The 22,322-nt window shown below is 37.0% G+C and overlaps 2 protein-coding genes across 3 annotated transcripts in view; one reads left to right on the top strand and one right to left on the bottom strand.

The window, feature by feature from the left end:
* The window catches only part of SGTB (small glutamine-rich tetratricopeptide repeat (TPR)-containing, beta), a 39,590-nt gene extending 24,334 nt beyond the window's left edge, over positions 1–15,256 (top strand). The window contains exons 6-10 of the mRNA XM_008567774.1: positions 7,721–7,859; positions 7,962–8,024; positions 12,306–12,343; positions 12,585–12,668; positions 14,378–15,256. Coding sequence (XP_008565996.1) covers positions 7,721–7,859; positions 7,962–8,024; positions 12,306–12,343; positions 12,585–12,668; positions 14,378–14,489 — 436 coding nt within the window. The 3' untranslated portion in view covers positions 14,490–15,256. The remainder of the gene's footprint in view (positions 1–7,720; positions 7,860–7,961; positions 8,025–12,305; positions 12,344–12,584; positions 12,669–14,377) is intronic.
* A 2,777-nt stretch (positions 15,257–18,033) lies between these two features.
* TRAPPC13 (trafficking protein particle complex 13) overlaps positions 18,034–22,322 on the bottom strand; it is a 43,138-nt gene continuing 38,849 nt past the window's right edge. For both annotated transcript variants that reach the window (XM_008567768.1, XM_008567769.1), the window contains 3 exons: positions 22,077–22,177; positions 19,689–19,839; positions 18,034–19,563 (listed from right to left, as the gene is read on the bottom strand). In XM_008567768.1, the coding sequence (XP_008565990.1) occupies positions 19,456–19,563; positions 19,689–19,839; positions 22,077–22,177 (360 nt within the window). In that variant the 3' untranslated portion in view covers positions 18,034–19,455. The remainder of the gene's footprint in view (positions 19,564–19,688; positions 19,840–22,076; positions 22,178–22,322) is intronic.

Raw genomic sequence — 22,322 nt, 5'->3', positions numbered from 1 at the left:
CGGCCCTACAAAATTTTTTTTAAAAAAACTGGAAGCAGGGCCGGCCCGGTGGCGCACTGGATAGTGCGCCGCTTGGGAAGCGCGGTGGCGCTCCCGCCCGAGGGTTCGGATCCCACATACAGACCGGTTCCTGCTCACTGGCTGAGCGAGGCGCGGGAGCAACACCGAGGCTTGCAATCCCGTTGCCGGTTCCCGGTCCGGTACGGGGGCAACACTGAGGGTTGCGATCCGTTGCCGGACACGGAAAAAAGACAAAAGACAAAAAAATAAAAAATAAAAAATAAAAAAAATTTTGTATATTGCCCAGAATTTATAATTGTTATTTGTGGAAGGGTTGGATCCATGAGGAATTTAGTTGGCCATACTGGAAACCTTCATTTTCTTTCTTTACAAAAAAATCCCTATATTAATCTGTTCTAATAATCTAGCCCAGAAAAATAGAAAATCCAAATAATTGGTGGAGAGTGAATTCTCCATGCTGTGGCTTGATGTTTGAGTTTTATTCTCTTCAAGTTTTATTCATCTGATCGATGAATATATGTTTTAATTTAGCACATGAAATCTTGAAATACATACATTTAGTGTGTCACAAAATGTTATGACCAGATGTAAATGTTATCAGAAAATTGCTTATGTATAGAGCAAAATAAGCCATATACTATTAACTATGAATATGGAAAATGTGAGTCTAAATAAATAATTTGTTTTTAATGAGATTGGGGTTCACAAATAGTTATATATTCACTAGCGTATTGGAAGAGATTCTAGGCAGTACCTATGCTTACTTTTTATTTAATAATTGTTAAAATGAAGTCAGTAATTATGCTTCTCTTTTGCACTTAAATAGTATCTTTTTCCTTGAGGAGTTTAGTAATAGAGCATGCTACTTAATAATGAGTAATTAGAAAAATTTATTGACTGTATTGTTCTACTGGAATTTCATTAGTCATGCTCTGATAACCAGATGGCAGAGGCAGAGAGCGCAGACCACATTGTTATTTAGTTCAGACACTGGCATGTTTGGCTTCATCTCACAGAAGATTCAAATACCGCCTGGCTTCTCTTTTCTTTCCTGGCCTCCGAGGCTCAGACACCTCCTCTCTTCCTTTAGCGAGCTGCACAAAACCTTTTTGCCCTAGCTTGCAGGTTGTAATCTAAAGCTTTCCAGAAGGGATACAGTTATCCACTTTCTTTCCACCCATACTTCTTTCTGAGTCTGTCCTCCCTACTTTATTCGTTTATTGTCAGCATCTCAAACCAGAGATCAGGGCATCTTCCTGTATACTTAGCTTTTCCATAAACCTCCCGAATAGCTAATTTGTTCTCTACTCCCTTGGTCCGGATTCTTAACTTCTGCTAAACTAGTACAGCAGGGACATAAAGCAGCCTTTCATTTCTTTTCCCTTTTTTTTTTTTTACTGACCGGCAACTGGATCACAACCCTCGGTGTTGCGCCCGCACCGCGCTCAGCCAGTGAGCGGGAACCGGTCTCCACATGGGATCCGAACCCTTGGCAGGAGCGCCGCCGCGCTCCCAAGCGGCGCACTCTCCAGTGCGCTACCGTGCCGGCCCAGCCTTTCATTTCTACTTGCACTCCGCACCCATCTTCTGCCAAAAGGATCTTTCTAAAACGTAAAACTGATCATCTGACTCTTGCTTTCTGTTCAGTAGTTCCAGATAACTGCATGATCAAATTTAAGCTCTTCTTTTCTCTTAACTTTATTATCTTCACTTTTCCTCTTACTCTTTTCTTTTCTCTATGCACATTTAATGTGAAACTTGCTGAGTTCTTTAAAAATACCATTTTGGGACATCTCTCAGTGCTTTGTATGTGTTCCCCCACTTCTGTCTAGACTACCTTCTACTTTATCTAATTGGTGAACTGCTAGTCATCCTTCAAAACTCTGTTGGGTGTTGCCTGTTTTGGGAACTTCCTTAATTTCTTCCCTTTTCAGCCTCCTGACTATGCCCTTAGGTACTTTCCCTCCCTGCCCTATGGAGTGATGCTGTCCAATATGGTAGCTCCTAGCCACATGTGGCTATTTAAATGTAATGTAATTAAAATGTAATAGAATTAAAAATTCAGTTCCTCAGTTGCACTAGACATTTCAAGTGCTTAGTAGTCACATGTGGCTAGGGACTACAGTACAGATAAGGAACTTTTCTATCACAGAGTTCTACTGGACAGCTCTGTATAGGGCTCACCACAGCTTTCTCTGTGCTTCCTCTTCCTTTGATACTTCCATTGTTGTACTTATCATACTATTTATTTATTTACATACCTATTTCTCTATTAGACTATGAAAGGTTGGGGAGCCAGGAGCTATCCTCTTCATCTCTATATAGTGGTTTCGAGTTCAGGGTCTATTTTATTATAGGTGTTTAACAAAAGTTTGAGTAGAATTGATTCAGTGAATTTTTGAAGGGAAAATTCTCTTTATCTGAAGACTTCTAATAATGAAACAGTCACATGGCTGCATGTGTGTGTGTGTGTGTGTGTGTGTGTGTGTGTGTGTGTGTGTGTGTGTGTGTGTGTGTGTGTGTGTGTGTGTGTGTGTGTGTGTGTGTGTGTGTGTGTGTGTGTGTGTGTGTGTGTGTGTGTGTGTGTGTGTGTGTGTGTGTGTGTGTGTATTTTTTAAAACAAATTTAAACCTATTTAAAATCTATTTATACTTATTATTATTATTTTTTTTTTAGTGGCTGGCCAGTAAAGGGATCCCTGTTTAAAATTATTGAGAGAGCAGTACAATGAACATCCACATACATTTACCCAAGAATTCAACAGTCAACATTTTGCCACGTTTCCTTCCTTTCTCTCTCTCTCTGTTTCTGTTGGGGTGTGAGTGTGTGTGTGCATATATACGTACATACATAACTTTCTTGCTGATCCTAAATGCTTCAGCTATATCTCCTAAAAATAAGGATACAAACCACATAACTATCATAACATTCACACATAAGAAATCAACATCAATACTGAATTTTCCCCAATTGTCCTCCAAATATCTTTCATAGCTATGTTTTTGATCCAGAATCCAACCACGGCGCATGCATTGCATTTTATTATGTCACTTTAGTGTCTTTTAATCTAAAAAGTATCCCTGTCTTTTTTTAATGTCTTTCATGACAGACATATTTGAAGAGTTCAGGCCAACTGTTTTTTAGAATGAGCCATATTCTGTTTGTTTTTTGGTCGCTGGCTGGTGACATTGGTGTTATGAGGCTGCGCTCTAACCAACTGAGCTGACAGGCCAGCCCATATTCTGGATTTGTGTGATTGCTTCCTCATGATTAAATTTAGGTTTAATTTTGGTATGAAGTCTACATAAATAACTAAGTGCACCATTTATTGCATTATATTGGGCACATATTTTCATACTGTCCCATTGATGGAGATTTTAAGTTTGATATCTTAAGGTGGTGACCATCAGATCTATTATTCCCTTTGTAATTAATAAGCAATCTGTAGGGTCAGATCATGTGAATAAAAGATTGTTCCCTAACAGTTTTTTCCCAAATGGTTTATTACCCATTTATGATCTTTCCCAAAATCATAAATACCTTGAGGGTTGCAAAATGGTGATTTTTCTAATTCTATCTTTCCCTCTACATATATTTCCTCCTGTATTCCTGTAAAGAAGAGCTTTCCTCCCTTTTCCACCTTTGCTGCTTTCCCTTTCCTCCACCTGCTGTTTTTTCAATGTCACTTGGACTCATGAACTTTTAAAAAATACACTATTCAGTATATTATAATCAATTACCATAATAGTTATTTTCAGCACTTAAATTACCCTCATTTAGCTAGTGGGAGCCCTTCAAACTGGCCATGTACACTTTTTTTTTTTTTTTTTCCGTGTCCGGCAACGGATCGCAACCCTCAGTGTTGCCCCCGTACCGGACTGGGACCGGCAACGGGATCGCAACCCTCGGTGCTGCCCCCACGCCTCGCTCAGCCAGTGAGCGGGAACCGGTCTGCATGTGGGATCTGAACCCTCGGCGGGAGCGCCTCCGCGCTTCCCAAGCGGCGCACTAGCGCATGCGCCACCGGGCCGGCCCCCCGTGTACACTTTTATGTAACTTCATTTTTTAAAAACTTTCTTGCTTTCTGAGACAACAAGGTGTTCCAGATTAGCCTCATACTTTCCCTCCTTAGGCCTGAGCTGTTTCTCCAAGGAGTCTCTGTTCCTTTCAGTGGAGAAAAATATTAAGAAACTAAGATCTGATTGTAAGACCTGATCATTGCTACTAAGGTGATATTGCTTCTTGGTCTTTTTAGTTGACCGAGCTAGGAGATATTTTTTGAAAAGTCATCATTTTATACAGATTCCTTCAATTCACATTCCAGTGTCACAGAGTTCTCCTCATCTCCCCCCATTAATATTTGTATGTTCCTTCTCCCACAATGAGAACCCTACTTTCCAACAATACCTGTAAATATATTCATTCGCTCTCTCAATATCCCCCAGTTGGTATCAGACCATTATTACACCACTAACAAGCCTAAGGAGACATCAGGATTTCTTTGCAATTTTTCTTTTTGTACTTAGAATACATCTCACTAAGGATATATACTCAGAATATTGTGCTTGGAAGTTACTTGAATTCTTTCTTTTTGATATACCTGTTTCTGTTTTATCTTATTTGAAGAATTGCTTTTTCATCTTTTTGAAGTCTTACTCCCATTTCTGTCCAATTTACTCCATTCCCACCCATCTGCTATAGACACTTTTAATATAGATTTGATTTCTGAGCCATATAAATGTCTTACATAAAATTAAATTAAAAAGGATGATCAATAAATAACGACTATACATCCTCTATTTTAATTGGTTTTTTTTTGGCAGCTGTCTGGTACAGGAATCGATCTCAATTTCCTTCATGATGTTTTTTGCCTGTGTCTGATATTAATTCTGTGACACCACACTTGATGCTCTTTTCCAGTCTCCCTTGCTGGTTCTTCCTCCTCTATTACTTCTAAACAATGGTGTGCTTTTGGGCTTTATCCTCTGCTGCTGCTGTTTTTCTATTCTCTCTTCTGATTTCTTCTTGCCCTGTGCTTTTAAATTCCATCTGCAGTTGATACTCATTATTAGTGATTCTGTATTTCTGACTTGCTAAAATTTATTTGTAATCCCCAAATCAGTATTTCTGGTGCTTTTGTGGTCATTCATGGATATGCACAAGTGGAAAAAAATTTGAGTCTCTTGATGTGCATTATCTCAGCTGAGATGAATAAGATGATGCTCTGCCTTGTTTTTTTGTTCTTTTAAAAAATTTTTTGCCTTCTTGTTTTTAACTCTCATGCTGAAAGTTAGTCCTACATTTTTGTATTTTAGTGCCTTCTGTTTGTGATTTTGTTTTTTATAATGGGCACCAAGTAAAGGCTGAAGTGTTGTCTATTGTTCCTAAACACAAGAAGGCTGTGATGTGTTTTATGGAGAAAATACATGTGTGAGATAAGCTTCACACAGGCGTCAGTTAGTGCTGTTGGCCATGAGTTCAGTGCTAATGAATGAACAATTTATTTTCAATAAGGATTCTTTAAACAGAAACACACGTAAAACAATTTTATGTATTGATTGGTTGATGAAATGTGACCAGAAGTTCACAGGAACCTAACTCTGTATTTTCCCTAAGATCAATCATTCAGTATTTGCTAATTCAGTGTTCATGATGACTTTCTAGACCATAGTTACTGTGAATGAAAATCAACTGTGTATGTTGTTGGATCTCTTAAGTTGTATGTCTGAACTCCTATATTCATATATTCAACTACTTCTCATCTCCATGTTTGGATATTTAATAGGCATTTTAAACTTAACATCCCACAAACAAAAGTCTTGTTTGCATCATAAATCTTTCCCATCTCAGTAAATTGTACCATTATTTATCTACCCAGACCTCAGGACAAAAGCCTAGGAGTCAACCTTCATTCTTATTATACCTGGCACATCTAATCTATCAACACATCCTGTCACTTTTAGTTTCATGTATACCTTGAATCACATGTTGATTGCTATCTTGCTTATAGCCCTGGTCCAAACTACCATCTCTTACCTAGGCTACTACAATAACTTCCTAACTAGTCTCCTTGCCTCCACTCCACTCCCTGCCGATGTCAATCCTCTCATCTCACTCCACTGCAACCAAAATAAAATCCAAACTCCAAACAGTGGTGCTATATGATCTGGCATCTGACTGCTCTCTGACATCATCTCTTCACACTTTGTTTTCTGTGCTCCCTTTTCATCAGCCTTTGTCCTGTACCTTAAGCATACCAAGCTTGCATTTTTCTCAGGGCCTTTGTGTTTACTGCTGCTTGTATTTAGAATGCTTCTCTCCTGATTTTCATATGACTGCTTTCTTTACATCATTCAGGTCTTTTCAATGTGGCCACTTTTGAGCAGCTCCCTATTCATTCTCTTTAATATTGCCCTTTTTATTTGCACATTTCTTGCCTGTTTTCCCAAGGTAGAATGAAATTTTCTTAAAGTCAGGAACTTTATCTTTTTGATTGTGGAATCCTCAGTATCTAAAATACTGTCTTATACATGGTAGAGTTTCAGTAAATATTTATGGACTGACTGTTGATTAACTAGGGACTCTGCTGATGTATCTTTCATGGTTGATTGGCAGAACTAATTAGATTGTGAGAATTTTTCTGTATTTAGGTACTGTGTTTTATCCAGATCAGAAGTCTGTGAGGTAAATCAGAAAGAACTGGAGTAATTTAAGACAAACCTAGAACAAACAAAAAAACCCCAATACTATTTCTCTATATATACCATTATTGTTTAGTTCTGAAGTAATTTTCCAATAAATAAATTACTAGGTGGAGATAAATATTAAAATTTCATAACTAACTCTTTCACTTGTGCCTGGGATAATAATTTGTTATTTGAGGTGTAAAGGATGCTAATTTTATCTATTTTTTTTTTTGTCTTTTTTTGTGTCCGGCAACGGATCGCAACCCTCAGTGTCGCGCCCGTACCGGACCGGGACCGGCAACGGAATCGCCACCCTCGGTGTTGCGCCCGCACCTCGCTCAGCCAGTGAGCGGGAACCGGTCTGTATGTGGGATCCGAACCCTCGGTGGGAGCGCCGCCGTGCTTCCCAAGCGGCGCACTGTAGCAGTGCGCCACCAGGCCGGCCCTAATTTTATCTATTTAACAACTAAAGTATCTTATTTGGGAATAGACATCTGATAACCCATAGCTTTTTTTTTTTTTTTAACTGGCAAATTGATATTTATTGTTCCTCAAAGTCTGTGTTAGGAAGAAGAAAGAACGTGGGACATTCTGAAGCACAAATATAGTCGAGTCCTTGCAAGTGGTGTTAGCATCATGGATTTATTTATATGACCACAGGATATTTAGTTGTCTCCCATCTTTATGGAGCTCACTTTAGGCATTCATTATAAAGCAAATTATTTCACATATTAGGTTTAAAAAATGGAAGGGCAGGCAAGGTTCATCTCTAAGCATTACTCATGATCTACATAGGACAATCAAGGTTGTTAGCAGGCAGAATGGAGAAAGTTTAGACTTACAGAATCTTGGAATTAGAGGGAATATTAATGATACTCCTGTGTAAACCTTAGTACAGTGAATAAATTTAGTGTACTCTGGATTATAACTGAACATCAAGACAGACATTTGACCAGGTTTGTGATGTCCTGATGTTCTTTAATCATGTATCTCATACTCTGTATTCCCTTCAGGCTGGCCCTGACTGCCATGAATAAATTTGAAGAAGCAGTAACAAGTTATCAAAAGGCACTAGACCTTGATCCTGAAAATGATTCCTATAAGTCAAATCTGAAAATAGCAGAACAGAAGTTAAGAGAGGTATCCAGTCCTGTAAGTTGTTAATGCCAAATGAGTGAAATGTTTTGTCATTCACAACTTATTGTAATTAAATTGTAGCTGTTGGAATGTTTCTCAGATATAATTGTTTTACAGATAGGAACTGGATTGAGCTTTGACATGGCTAGCTTGATAAATAATCCAGCCTTCATTAGTATGGTGAGTATATTTCCTTTTCTGCTCTACTGGCTCTGTTTTCCACAGAGCTATATGAGTATAATTCTAGAACTTTTTAGAAACAAAAGGGAGCTTTTATGGTGGTGGTGGTATGGAGTGTCGACATAAGGTTATGGCAGAGGTTCTTAACCTGTCCATGCACCTCTTTGTGGGAAAGCAATGGGTGGACTTCAGGAAGCCATGGATTCCCCAAAATTGTATATACAAATTTGTGTACATGTGGATATGTGCATTTTTCTAGGGAAAGAACCATATTTTTCATTAGATTGGCACAAGGGTCTGAAAATACATGAAAGGTTAAAAACCACTCTCTTGCATGCAAGTAGCCCTAGGAAGATACCTAACGACTTAGGTCTCAGGATTTTGGCTATAGTGGTTCACTCAGCTTGCCCCTTAACCTTGTCTGCCTTCTTTTCTAAAGAGTTTCTTTCAACTTTTAATTCTAAGTCTCATATTTATGTACTATATTCTTAAAACCAACAATATAACTTATATATCTTTTTGAAAACATACATGCTCTGGTTCAATATGTTGTAACTTTGCTTTAGGGGTCTAGGATGTTATCTGGTCATATAAAGCTCTTTGAGTGACTATACTTTCGATGAGAACTATTCACCATATTCTATGCCCTTGGAAGGCAGGAATCAGTTCTTATTCATCTTTGTTTCCTTCAAAAAATGTCTTGCATCCATTAAATCTTCAGTTGAATTGAAATGCACAGATGATTCATTACCAATGAGGTTAAGAAGTCTTGAGCAATTGGTGGGTCCTCCCCACCACCCATCAAATTTAAGTCGACCTATGAGAGTACTTCAAAAAGTTCATGGAAAAATAGAATTAAAAGATAATATGAATCTTTCCATGAACTTTTTGAAGTACCTCATCCATGCTAGCAAATGTGGGTTTTTTTTTTTTTTTGTCTTTTTCCGTGTCCGGCAACGGATCACAACCCTCAGTGTCGCGCCCGTACTGGACCGGGACCGGCAACGGGATTGCAACCCTCGGCGTTGCTCCCGCGCCTCGCTCAGCCAGTGAGCGGGAACCGGTCTGTATGTGGGATCCGAACCCTCGGCGGGAGCGCCGCCGCGCTTCCCAAGCGGCGCACTATAGCAGTGCGCCACCGGGCCGGCCCGAAATGTGGGTTTTTTTGTAGGTTTTGAGACATTTTTTAACATGGTTACCCATTTCCAGGACTCAGGTTATGCTATTGTAATAGGATGTGAAAATGGAAATCTTTTAATTTCAGATTTGGCTTAGACTCTAAGCTGCTATGAACTAAAATAAGGTAGGAGACCACCATGTAGGTAGGAGCTGTAAAAGGTGGGGGGTTTAAAACATGTTTTGTGACTCTTTAAAAAAGGGTCAGGTTGACAGACATTACAAGGGGATTTTTGGAGAGAGCTATTGCAGTTCCAGAGCCCTGTTCCATGTGTGAAGGAAGTAGGGAGGCCTGCTCTCATCTCAAGCCCACCAAGAAAAGGCTTTTCTCATCCACTCAAAGAGCTTTTTGGCTGGCCGGTTAGCTCAGTTAGTTTGATCACTGCCTTGTAACACCAACGTCAAGTCCTCATCTCAAGCCCACCAAGAAAAGGCTTTTCTCATCCACTCAAAGAGCTTTTTGGCTGGCCAGTTAGCTCAGTTAGTTTGATCACTGCCTTGTAACACCAACGTCCAGGGTTTGGTTCCCTGTACCAGCCAGAGGCCAAAAAAAAAAAAAAGGAAAAGAAAAAGATTTCTATCTGGCCTTCGGTTGGGAAGCCAGTGGACTGGTGCTTGACTTGCCAGCTAAAGAAGCCAGCGGCAGAATTAGCTATGTGGTTTGGGCAGTTACTGTAAATGATGGTAGCAGTGGGGCAGAGGTGTATTTCCTATGGACAAGGTGAGCACACATATGAGACAGTGTGTCTATATATGCCCAAGAGGGCTTCCTGGACAGGACACCAACACAGAATCTCTGCAGGACTCCTAAGAATCTGAGACCAAAGGGACAGTCATAATATCTATCCAGAGAATAAATTACCCTTTTCAGAGAACAGATGAGAAATCCTCAGGGGTGTGGAGATGTGACAAGTATCTGAACAACCTCAGAAAGTGCTCCATGACAGAACAAGAGTAGTTTTATATACCTTGCAAACCCAATGTACACCAATGCAAAACCAGTAGAAAACAGATGCTTTCCTGCTCCGTTTACATCTCTTCCCTCCATGTAACTCTGACTCTGGAGTGCCAGAACTCTTGGTCATCAAGGTAGAGGAAGAGGAATAGAAGCACCATAGGAAAAAGAACAACCAATCATGCCCCACTTTTTTACTACAACTGGCTAATGTGTAGCAGGTCCATGGTGGGAAAGGGAAAGTTTTATGTATTTGGTTATTACACTGAGACACTGATTACTGAACTGAAGGACTTCTTACTTAAAAGTGACAAGAAAAGTCATAGAACCTGTTCTAAATTTGTTCTAGGTCCTAGATTCTAGCAGAAAGGGAAGAACTACTTTTGCAGCACTAGTTTAAAGGGATTCTGAAACAAATGCCTTATGTTTACAGCTCATAAATCGTGTTTTTCCTGTGTAATGCCCATATTACTCAGAGGTTGGCTCAGAGGCACCAGTCCTGACTGAGACTTGAGGAACGTTACTGAATTATTTATAAGCCAGTCAAACAGTTGTTATTTTTCATAATAAAAGCAAGTGGTGGTTTTTCCTGACAACTCATTTAGTGTTCAATGAATAAAAATTAACTACTGCCTACATAGATTTAGGCTGAATTCAAATTTAACATGAATATTGTTGACAGTATCAATTTCAGGCAAAAAATATATACTATTATGTTTTCAAAATAGGAAGTTTAAAAAGTGTGTATGTGTATAAATATACCCTCTCGCACTTTAGGCATGGGAAAGATTGCAACTACCGTGCCCCTATTCACTGGGAAGATAGACTTGAATAACAATTCCTTGAAGACAAAGGCTCAGGTCCCGATGGTGCTTACTAGCTGGTCCCAAGTGGCTGCTGGATGTGACTTGGCAAGGAAGACAGCAAAAACAACTGCATTGTGTACAGTAAACGTGCTGTGCAGGAAGATCTACATTATACCTCATATTCCTACCGTATTTGCTCGTACACAAAACCTCCAAAAGTTTTCAGAGAAAGGCGCGCATAACTTATAAATTCTATTATGTGCACTACTCAACTGTCAAGAATTTCAACACTATTGGATTTGAATTCATTATAAAATTTGTATTAAACAATGTGGCTATGTGTAGATACTGTGTTAATGTCTAAACATTGAGATCTAGGCAGTAACACGTGATGCTGAAATGGGTCAATTATTTCGCTTTTTGGAATTTTTCTGACCAATTGCATTCCAGTTATGAAAAAAAAAATTCAGGAAACATCATATGAGATTTTCTAATTATTTAGTAAAAATAAAAGTTAATGACCAAAACCAACCAACCAAACAAAAACCCAAAAAACTACCAGGCCCCATGGAGCAAAGTCACATCTCTTAAGAATACTCTTTTGAAGTGGTCCCTCTCAAGTGTAGTTTCTATTTTTCCTTTTGGTTTAATTGATCTGATCAGTAGTAGTAAGTAAACTGCTGTCAATATCCTTCATTTTTTTTTTTTTTCCCTTTTTGTCTTTTTTCGTGTCCGGCAATGGATCTCAACCCTCAGTGTTGCGCCTGTACTGGACCGGGACCGGCAACGGGATGGCAACCCTCGGTGTTGCGCCCACACCTCGCTCAGCCAGTGAGCGGGAACCGATCTGTATGTGGGATCCAAACCCTCGGTGGGAGCGCCGCCGCGCTCTCAAGCGGCGCACTGTAGCAGTGCGCCACCGGGTCGGCCCCAATATCCTTCATTTATAGTGTTGTTTGTAATCACTTTATCCTTGCAATGTCTTTAATGCCGTTTTTTCCAGTACCTCTTTTTCACATTCCCATTTATTTTGTATAGCATACTAAAATTTTAGCAAATGTTATTACAGACATGGTTTAGCTTTCATTAAAAAAAATCTTTGTTGGGCCGGCCTGTGGCTCACTCGGGAGAGTGTGGTGCTGATAACACCAAGGCCACGGGTTCAGATCCCATATAGGGATGGCCGGTTGCTCACTGGGTGAGCATGGTGCTGACAACACCAAGTCAAGGGTTAAGATCCCCTTACCGGTCATCTTTAAAAAAAAAAAAAAAAATAAATAAATCTTTGTTAAAGACCCTAAATATTAACTGCCATTAATGAGAGATGCTACTTTTCAATTCCAGGCAGCAAGTTTAATGCAGAACCCTCAAGTTCAACAGTTGTAAGTATACAGAAGGAGCTTATTACATTTTCTCCCTTCCACTTGCCAGGCTCCTAATTTGAGCACATCATCTCAAAAATGATAAAACTGCCCTGAATGCCAGTCAGTTGGAACTTAAAGCCATGCATATTTGGCCTAACCTTTTACATAATGTGGGTATATTTAACTGACTTTTCCTTAGCCAGTTATCCTTGTTAGGAATATATGCCAACCCCAGTGTTAAATCTCTTGCATAATCTAGAATGTCAGGAATGATGACCAATGCCATTGGGGGACCTGCTGCTGGAGTTGGGGGCCTAACTGACCTGTCCAGCCTCATCCAAGCGTAAGTGTTATTTAAAACAGAAATAGTAAAAATGTATTTTATGTTTTACAGTTTGTCCCTGAGATAGGGAACCTGGGCTTTCTTTTTCAATTTTTATCTTTTACTGTTAGTATCGTTGGCCTCCTTAAAGTTATTAAATCTGAAAGAAGTTCATAAATTAGAATCGCCTTTCAGACTGAAGGGCAGGAACCCAGTAGACCTGGGTCATCTCTCTAGCTCTGTATCTTGAGAAAACCAATCATGTGTATTCAATATGCTTTTTTTTAAAAAGGAATCTTCAAGTAACAGCAGAGTTTTGGTTTTCTTTTTCTTTTTTTTTTGGTACCACCTTAATAAGGCAGGTGATTGACAGATATTAGTGGAAAAAGAGTAGGTAACTTACATCCCTATTCAATAGATAGAGAAACCGATGTGACTTATTAAGGGTGTCAAAGCATCCATGGCAGAGCTAGGTCCACATTTAGTCTTTTGCTCTGCAGCCTGATTCTTCATTACTTGATTGTTTGTCAGTATGAAATTAGGGTCCTCAGTTTAAGTGGGGATATCAATACTCTCATCTTTATTTACAGACTTACATCCCTATTCAATAGATAGAGAAACCGATGTGACTTATTAAGGGTGTCAAAGCATCCATGGCAGAGCTGGGTCCACATTTAGTCTTTTGCTCTGCAGCCTGATTCTTCATTACTTGATTGTTTGTCAGTATGAAATTAGGGTCCTCAGTTTAAGTGGGGATATCAATACTCTCATCTTTATTTACAGAGGGCCCTAAGGATTGGTAACCTGGTATTTTTGAGGTCACAGAAACAGTAAACATCTTATGTTCAAATATATTGTGATCTCATATATAAAGCAATTAACTCTCTATTTTCCTTCCCATTGAAGATCTAAGAAAAAGTTTTTTGGCAGACTCAGGGATGTAGAAGTAAATAAAATATCTTCTTAAAATAGGTATTAATTTAGGTACAAATATATATTTTAAAATCACATGTTACATATATTTATGTTCAGACAATTTAGGAAACTTTTGAAAAAACTTCTTCAGTGCCATCACTTAGAAGAACTCAACTGCATCTTCTCATTACTTGAGCATATTACCTTCACTTCCATCCAAATTGCTTAAGAGACTTTGCTTTTTGAATCTAGGTCTGATGCTGTCACTGGAAATTTGCTGTTTGTGATCACCGTGTAACCTCTTAGAATATTTTTAGACTGATAGTTAAGTGGCACGATTATAGTGATGTCTAACACTTGCACTTGAGGGTCCTACATTCAGGAATTTGTGTTAAACTTTTTTGTACTTTTGAAAATCAGTTGTTAAGTGACCGATATAATCATCCCGAACTGGGTGTTACACCCTATCACATGAAAGATTAAGACGATATACAAGCATCATATTTGAGCACATATAAGCATTTACTTCTTAGCCCTTTGCTTATTTGTGATTAAGTACCAGAGGGGTAGATTTCACTCAACTCAGGCACACATCTTTTAGCTTGGGTGTTTTTTTCATATAAAGAATATTGCACTATAATAATGGTATACGGAGGCATTGGTAAACTTGAACATACTATAGCCATGGTTCCAAAACCTGTTTTTATAGAAAAAGTTCCCTGTGGGTAGTCCCCACATCTTCTGAAGTTCTTTCTGCATGGGTATTGTACGACTGGCAATTCCCTAATTCACATTTCTTTGACTCTTTACTACAGGGGACAGCAGTTTGCTCAGCAGATACAACAACAAAATCCTGAACTTATAGAGCAACTACGAAATCACATCCGGAGCAGATCTTTCAGCAGCAGCACTGAAGAACATTCCTGATTTGCAAATGGTTTACAGCTCTGAAGTATTCACTGTAGATAGTGGCCAAACAAAACAAAACAAAACAAAACACCACACCTGATATTTGAAAATAATGGAGAAAAGCCTCTTGTGTATATTCTTAAAGAATAAATCTGTTTAGATAATAGGTTTATCACAAACAGACTTGAACATAACATGACTCCTTTGGAAATGAATAATCAGTTGCCTTGTTAGGTGCCAATACAGTACTTGGACAAGGTGCCATTTCCAAACTTTTATCGTCATAACTGTATATTAGACTTAATAGCAGAGTATATTTATTGAACAGTGGAGCTGTTTATTGGTGAGTCCTTTAGCTCCAAATTCCCTTAAGCAAATTTTTTTGAGAGGAGAGATAACCAAGAAGAAAGGTTTCCCATGCTGGTTTAGAAGAAATATACTTGCCACCGAGCAGCATGTCATGAGAGAAGAAATTTGTTATCTAGGTTTAGCTTTGAAAACTGCTATCAGTAATGAATATTATAACATAGGTACCGATACTGTCTTTAATGCTGCTTGTCTGATGAGTGACAGGGATTCTGAAGAGCTGGTGGAAAGCAGCATTTGGAGCAAGGGATGTTTTGAAAAGAAAAAAATGGATAATGTGTGAATGTATAGAAAGCGAAGGTAGGATGCTCAGGTTTTCTGCATAGTTCTTAACTAATCTTGTCTGTGGTTTGGTATTGATAACATTAGCATGGCCAATTATGCTAAGTACATAATAAAATACTTTAAAAAATCCTTAATGACACTGGTTAGGTCAGTGATATAACTGTTTGACTTAATTATCACAATTTCCCTGTTGGTAATCTTACCTTGGAAACTATAACATATACCTATATTTAAGTAAGCCAATGGCTTGGCCCTAAGTTAAGGATTTTCTAAGTGGCATTTAGTTATGTACCCATAAACATTGATTTAAAAAAAAAAATTCAGTAATTATTTGATGGATAACAAAAAGCATCTATCACCAACATTGCTTGTTTATGTAATGCTCTGCTATAATTTGGCTTGCCATGCCAATCTTATGCTTAACTTTAATTTGATGCAATTTAAATATAGCAGGACGCAAAATATTTTATTATGAAATAAATGCCATATTAGTTAGTGGAGAGAAGTGGCATTAGCTATTAATGGTATGGCTCTAACTACAGTGATGGATGAGACAGTTCTAATTCCAAGTGTAATTTTTTTTTTTGTTTATTAATCATGAAATTGGTGAAGTGGGGCTGACATGTAATGTTTTCACAAGTGATGTGAGGGAAAACTGAAAAAGAAAGTAATATAAAGTTAAATCGGTAATAATGGTGATGATGAGGGATGTACTATAACTATTCTCAAGACTATTTGGTATCATGAAGTTTAAAAACTAACTTTTTCTTTCTTTCTCTTTGTGACATTAGGACAAGGGTTCTATAATTTCACTGTAAGAATCACCTGGGGAATTCATTAAAAGTGCAGATTCAGGATGGCCAGTTAGCTCACTTGGGAAAGTGTGGTCCTGGTAACACCAAAGTCAAGAGTTCAGATCCCTGCACAGGGCCAGCCACCATAAAAACTCCCAAACAAACAAATGCACATTCAGGGCCATGCCTTCAATTTTGATTTAGTAGGTCCTATAATAAAGCCTATGAATTGCCATTTTAAGCAGTATACAAGGTAGTTCTGATGTAGGTCCAAGGATTCTAATTTACAGCAACACTAGGTTATAGGTTTCTCCTCAATTAGACCAGCAAATACCTAAGCATCTGGGCTCAGGCTAAAATAAAGGCCTATATGAACCTAGACCTCTGGTCAGAGAAGAACAGGACTTATATCTTCATCCTCTGAAATTAAATCTGCTATATTCCATCTAAACTAACTTAATTTTTCATGAAGTTAGACAAGTGTTATACAGAATGAAGTACTGCTACCAATCATATAAAATTTATGACTGTGATTTAAAGAAAAAGCAAACAATCCTTAATTAAAAATTAGTTACGCTTATTCAGTGTTAAATAAGTTAAAATTTCTAGCAAAACTATCTTAATATATTGAAAATGCTTTCAGATCAATAAAATTGAAAATCCTCTAGCTGACAGACTAGGAAAATAGAGAGAAAATACAAATTAACAGTATCAGAAATGAAAGAGGGGATACTATACAGAACCTGTAGACATTAAAAGAGTAATTTGAAAACACTACGACCAACTGTAGGTGTATATATTTAACAACTCAGATAAAACAGACAAATTCCTTATAAAATACAAACCACCAAAGCTCACTGAAGAAATAGATAACCAGAATAGACGTGTATTTATCGAGGAAATTGAATTTGTAGCTAAAAACCTTCTAGAAAAGAAAAAAATTACAGGCCCAGATGACTTCAATGGTGAATTCTACTAAACACTTAAGGGAGAAATAATATCAGTCTACACAGTCTCTTCCAGAAAATAGAAGAGGAAAACACTTCCCAACTCATTTTATTTGGCCAGTATTACCCTGATAAAATCACACAGACATCATTAAGAAAAACACTTTAAAGCAATGTCTTCATGTGCTAATATCTGTAATTAGCCATTTTTTTTTTACACGAAATAATGGGAATTGGTCTATTTCTTCCATTTCATTTTTTAGTTTGTTTCACTGCTAATATACCACCAATAACAAATTCAATCTAGAAGACTTCTGTCCACTTACCTGGATTTCCATTCTATTCAAGCTGTTCTTGCTCTTCAGGTACCTTGATCACTTTGGAATCATTACATTGAAAGCTATTTCAAGAAAGTTTTTTGTATGGTCGGATTTTGCTAGCTACTCTTAAAATTATAAGGAATGCCCCATATATTTTCTTGCTTGTCTGGAAAATACAGACACTATCTATCTAGAGAAACAAGAGGTCATTAAATAGTAAATCTTTATATACATTCTACTTAGGAATGCTTGACTTCCATTAACTACATTTCATTGTGTAGCTGTAGTTGGTACAATGCTACGTAAAACTGAACATGTCTTTTTTATGCAGATGACATTTTCATTTACTGTATCAAATTATCTAATTTTTATAATATAGTTTAAACAGATCCTTTCTAAGATGGCATTATCTAACTTTTACTTCAAAGTATGAAGAATATGTGTTTAGGTTATTTCTATAAACAGAAGAGACTTTGTAATTAAATCAAAGTATATATCAAATTCCAAGTGACCATTATACATTACTTATTAAATTATGGCATTATCTAACTTTTACTTCAAAGTATGAAGAATATGTGTTTAGGTTATTTCTATAAAAAGAAGAGACTTTGTAATTAAATCAAAGTATATATCAAATTCCAAGTGACCATTATACATTACTTATTAAATGTGAGGTCTGGCTGGTTAGTTCAGCTCAGTTGGTTAGAGCACAGTGTGATAACACCAAGGTTAAGGTTTCAGATCCCCATACCTGCCAGCCACCAAAAAGAAAAAAAAAAAACCCAGAGTGAAACAGAAAGTTCACTCATGAGAAGATGCTTGAAAAATAAAGTGCCCAGTGCAGTGGCTATAAAGTCTTATTTCATTATTTAATTCAATCTTAATCATTTTGGAAGACAGACAGACTTCAGTTTTACACTGCCTGCACTTTTTTTTGCAGACATTTCATTAGTCATTATTACTCCATTTTAAGGTGCAAACCTTCTGAGTACAGCTTTCATTTTGGACCAAACAATTTGTCATGGCAATAAATAACTGTGCATCTAAGAAAAACCCATTTTTGTAGTCGACTTTATGCACTCTTACATTTAAGTAATTATACATTTAAGTAATTAATACATTCTTGAATTTCAACTTACCAAAATCGGATAGTTTTATTTAAATAGCATCAGCTTTTGTTTTCCTGACAAAATACTGAAATTTTGTTACATTCCTGTTGCAAAGTTATTTACAACTTTAACTTTCTCATTATTTCATTTATGGCATAAGTAAGTGTGATTCCATGGAGAGAGAGAAAATTTTATAATATTAAGATATGATTTAGAGTTCAAAATCAAATATCAGAAGCTGGGAATCCTCTAAATATGCCTTATGAAAATCAGTGGCTTGTTTTTCAGTGGGCAAAAACCAAGGTGTTTTGGCTTAGAATTAGAAAATTATTAGGCTTCTGAGTTAGAAGTTAACTAAGTAATCAGTAACCTAATAAAACCAATTCTGATCTGGCATTCGGTATGTAAAAGTCAGACATGTGTTTATATGTATGCACAGACATGAACCGATACAATAATTTTGAAAACAACTAGAAAAGCAAATATCTAGAAAAGCAAATATCTGTGTTAGCAAATATCAAGTTATAGGACGACTACCCTGAGTTGTTTTAAGCAAACTTTTTCTATTGATTGAGGAGCTAGGACAAAAATTGGAGTGACTGAAATATATCTAAACAAGTATTATGAGTATTCTTAAGTTCTAAGAAACAAGTGTATCTTCTACATTGAGGTGAGCAAACTATGGCCCACAGGCCATATCTGGCCAGTTGCCTGTTTTTGTAGACACCACTGCACTTTTTTTGCCTATTAGCTGCTCTCACATTACAATGGCAAAGTTCAGTATTTTTGACAGAAACCATATGACCTGCAAAGCCTAGAATATTTAGTATCTTGCCCTTCATATAAAAAGTATGCTACCCCCTGTTCTAGATACTTGCTAGGGACAAATGGCCTCAAATATAGAACTTTTGGAGAACAAAGTCCAATGGTCATCTAAAGTGAAATAATATGTGTAGAAAATATACAAATGTTCATTTAGAATATAAGTCACAAGATAAAATCAGTAGTTCTTTTCAAAACAAATATTTAATATTTTAACTATTTTATAGGAAAGAAAAATTATATGTATCTTTGCTGTTGACTTGATCATTTTACAAAGGTAACAGAAGTACAGAAAGCAGTTTTATGAAAGTAAAGGAAAAGCATAACACTGGAAATTTTCTTCAGCTTTCCACTTTAATGGCCGAAGATACCACACAGACTTGTGCGATGTCATCATATTCATATGTTCTCTTTAAGAATGTGTCTGTTAGTCTTAAGCCGGAGACGCTCTATTGAGAGAAAAATATGAACCTGAGTTTTTATTCATTGGTCATTACCAGAGAAAATATGGATACAATAAACGACTATAAGTTAACAGCTCCCAAATACTAAAATGACTGAAAATAGAGCATACTTGCAGTCCTTGTACTGAAGACAGTAGAGTAAGGGCAAGGCAGAGAGAAGAACTTGGATGCAGCTTTCCAAGCTGTCTGCCTGAAATACCACACCAGTGGATAGAATTGGTATTGCACATTTCCAAAACCAGATCCATAGTCCTTTCACTGCTGGAGGAATCAGAAAAACAGGAATAAATCTTGCTCATTTCACAAATAATTGCCATATTTCTTCCACTATGGTAGTAAATTTGTTTTCTGAGTGTCCAGGAGAATAAAAACCAGAAGGAGAATTGAAAAGCTATTATATCATTTCTATTTCATTTAAGATAGAATCAGGAAAATGAAAGGAGATGACAAAATCCTCTAGGGCTTAAAATGGCTTCAACTAACCCATCTGCCTGGATGTTGGCCTTCTGGTTCTATTATTGAACACTGGTTCACTGGTGCTAATCTGATAACAGCTTTGCCACTTTTATTTCCAGACATTTGTGTCTAATCTAATTGCTATGTATTCTTAATATTTCTGTTAGGTACTCTATAGGAAAGAAAAAGATAGACTAGTGCTTTTGATATTTAATCTATGTTCCTTTACCATCAGATTACTTAGAAAATGAGTGACAAGATGCATAAGAGGTAAATTCTGTTCAGGTTTGTTCAGTGTATTACTTACTATAAAAAGACTGCTTCTGTTTATAACAGATTATCACCAGTCTAGTTTAAACTTACGTTAAAAAAATTTTTTTAATGGGCTGCTTGGTTGGCTCAGTTGTTAGAGCATGGTGTGGATAAAACCAAGGTCAAGGGGTTGGATCCTCCGAAAAAGACTGCTTCTGTTTATAACAGATTATCACCAGTCTAGTTTAAACTTACGTTAAAAAATTTTTTTTAATGGGCTGCTTGGTTGGCTCAGTTGTTAGAGCATGGTGTGGATAAAACCAAGGTCAAGGGGTTGGATCCTCCACACCCAACAGCTGCCAAAAAACACAAACAAAAACCAAAAACAAACAAAATCCAAAAAACTTTTAAGGAAGTGTGCACATTTTTTTTTTTAAATAACCAAAAGAACGCTTTAGCTTTTTTCCTCATAGTTGGCTCCAGATTTTGGAATATTTATTTCAATTTTAATTTATTGATTTTTAAGACATAGTGAATTTATGATATTAGTTTTTATACATCTCTAATTTGAAATGTCCACTATGTGCCAGAGACCAGGTTAGATACACTACATGAATTATCTCATTAGATTCCAAAATCCAGTAAGATTTTGTATACCTTGTGCATATGTGTCTGTGTGTGTCGGGAGCTGGAGGGTGGGCAGGGATCACATTTTTATAGATGAGGAAAGTAAAGATCTAAGAAATAAATGCTTTTCAGAAAACTTATTTGAATCACCAAAAGTTAAAGTGAACACCAAAAGAAATTAATTTTTTTAAAAAAGTTCCTTGTCAGTTGGTCAATAAACTGATAAGCTGTTCCTGAAAAACAAAAAAAAGTCCCCTACACACCCTATATGCACAAGGTCTTTTGCTGTGTGTGTGTTGTTTACTCAGCTCTTATGAGGTGGCAGACACTGCAGTTACAAAGCTGGATAAGACATGTCCCTTCTCTTGAATAATGCACAATCCAGTGAGGAAGGGACTAATAGTTGGAATGGGTATGGAATTAAAAGGATTATACATTCACACTACGAGGGATGGAATTTATCACTATAATATTATCAGAATAATCAATTAATAATACATACCAAGTAGTAATACAAGTAATAGCAAAAGTGATGGGACTGGGATTTAATTTTAGGTTTTTCTGACTTCAAAGCTCTTTGCTTCCCAATAGCTAAATTATGCTCTCTCTTGACTATCAAAACCCTATTTTCCAATATGATTATCCCTTATATTAAATTAATATCCAATTTTTAGTTTCTTAGTACTAAAGATACAGTTCAAGTACAAGTATGCCTCAGAAAAATCTACTTACTATTTTAAATCTATAATGTACTTTTCCATGAGAACCTATTAGTTTATGATTAGTCATATGAAGTGTGAAGGAAGTGTAAACAATGAAAAGAACATCGACTTTGAAGTCAAATGTTTCAAATTCTGGCTCCATTTTTTCTAGTTGAGCTTGTACAGTCACTTAACCTCCTTCAGTTAGCTTTCTCTTGCATAGAATGTGAATAATTAATACCTACCCCAAAGGGTATGATGCTTGAATGAAATACAGAAAGTGCCTAATACAGCAGGACCTCAAAAATATGTAATATACTGCTGCAAAATGAAGAATTTTACTGTATCAACATCAGAGATGTCAAGAGGAAATGAAAGGAGAAAGTATTTTTAAAAGATTTAAAAATTCTCTTTTAAGTAGGTGAGAGGGAAAGAACATCCATCTACAAACACTGGCATTACCTGCAGTTTGTTATTTTACAGGTAATATGAAAGGGTTCTTCTAGGTTTACGGTATCTGGGATTGCCTCCAAAGACAACCTAACATCTCCGTAACCTGGAGCCTAAGAGAACAAGCAACACAGTTAATATATATTATAAAGCTTTTCAATTTTAATGAAGGTGCCACACTAGTACATTCACTCAACAGTTGTTGGGTCTCCAAACTGATGTTCTAAGAAAATCCTTTTGATTCATTCCATTGTTCCC

The sequence above is a fragment of the Galeopterus variegatus genome, unplaced genomic scaffold (assembly GCF_000696425.1).
Source record: "Galeopterus variegatus unplaced genomic scaffold, G_variegatus-3.0.2 Scaffold343, whole genome shotgun sequence".
NCBI lineage: Eukaryota > Metazoa > Chordata > Mammalia > Dermoptera > Cynocephalidae > Galeopterus > Galeopterus variegatus.
This window is presented reverse-complemented; position numbering and strand designations above follow the sequence as displayed.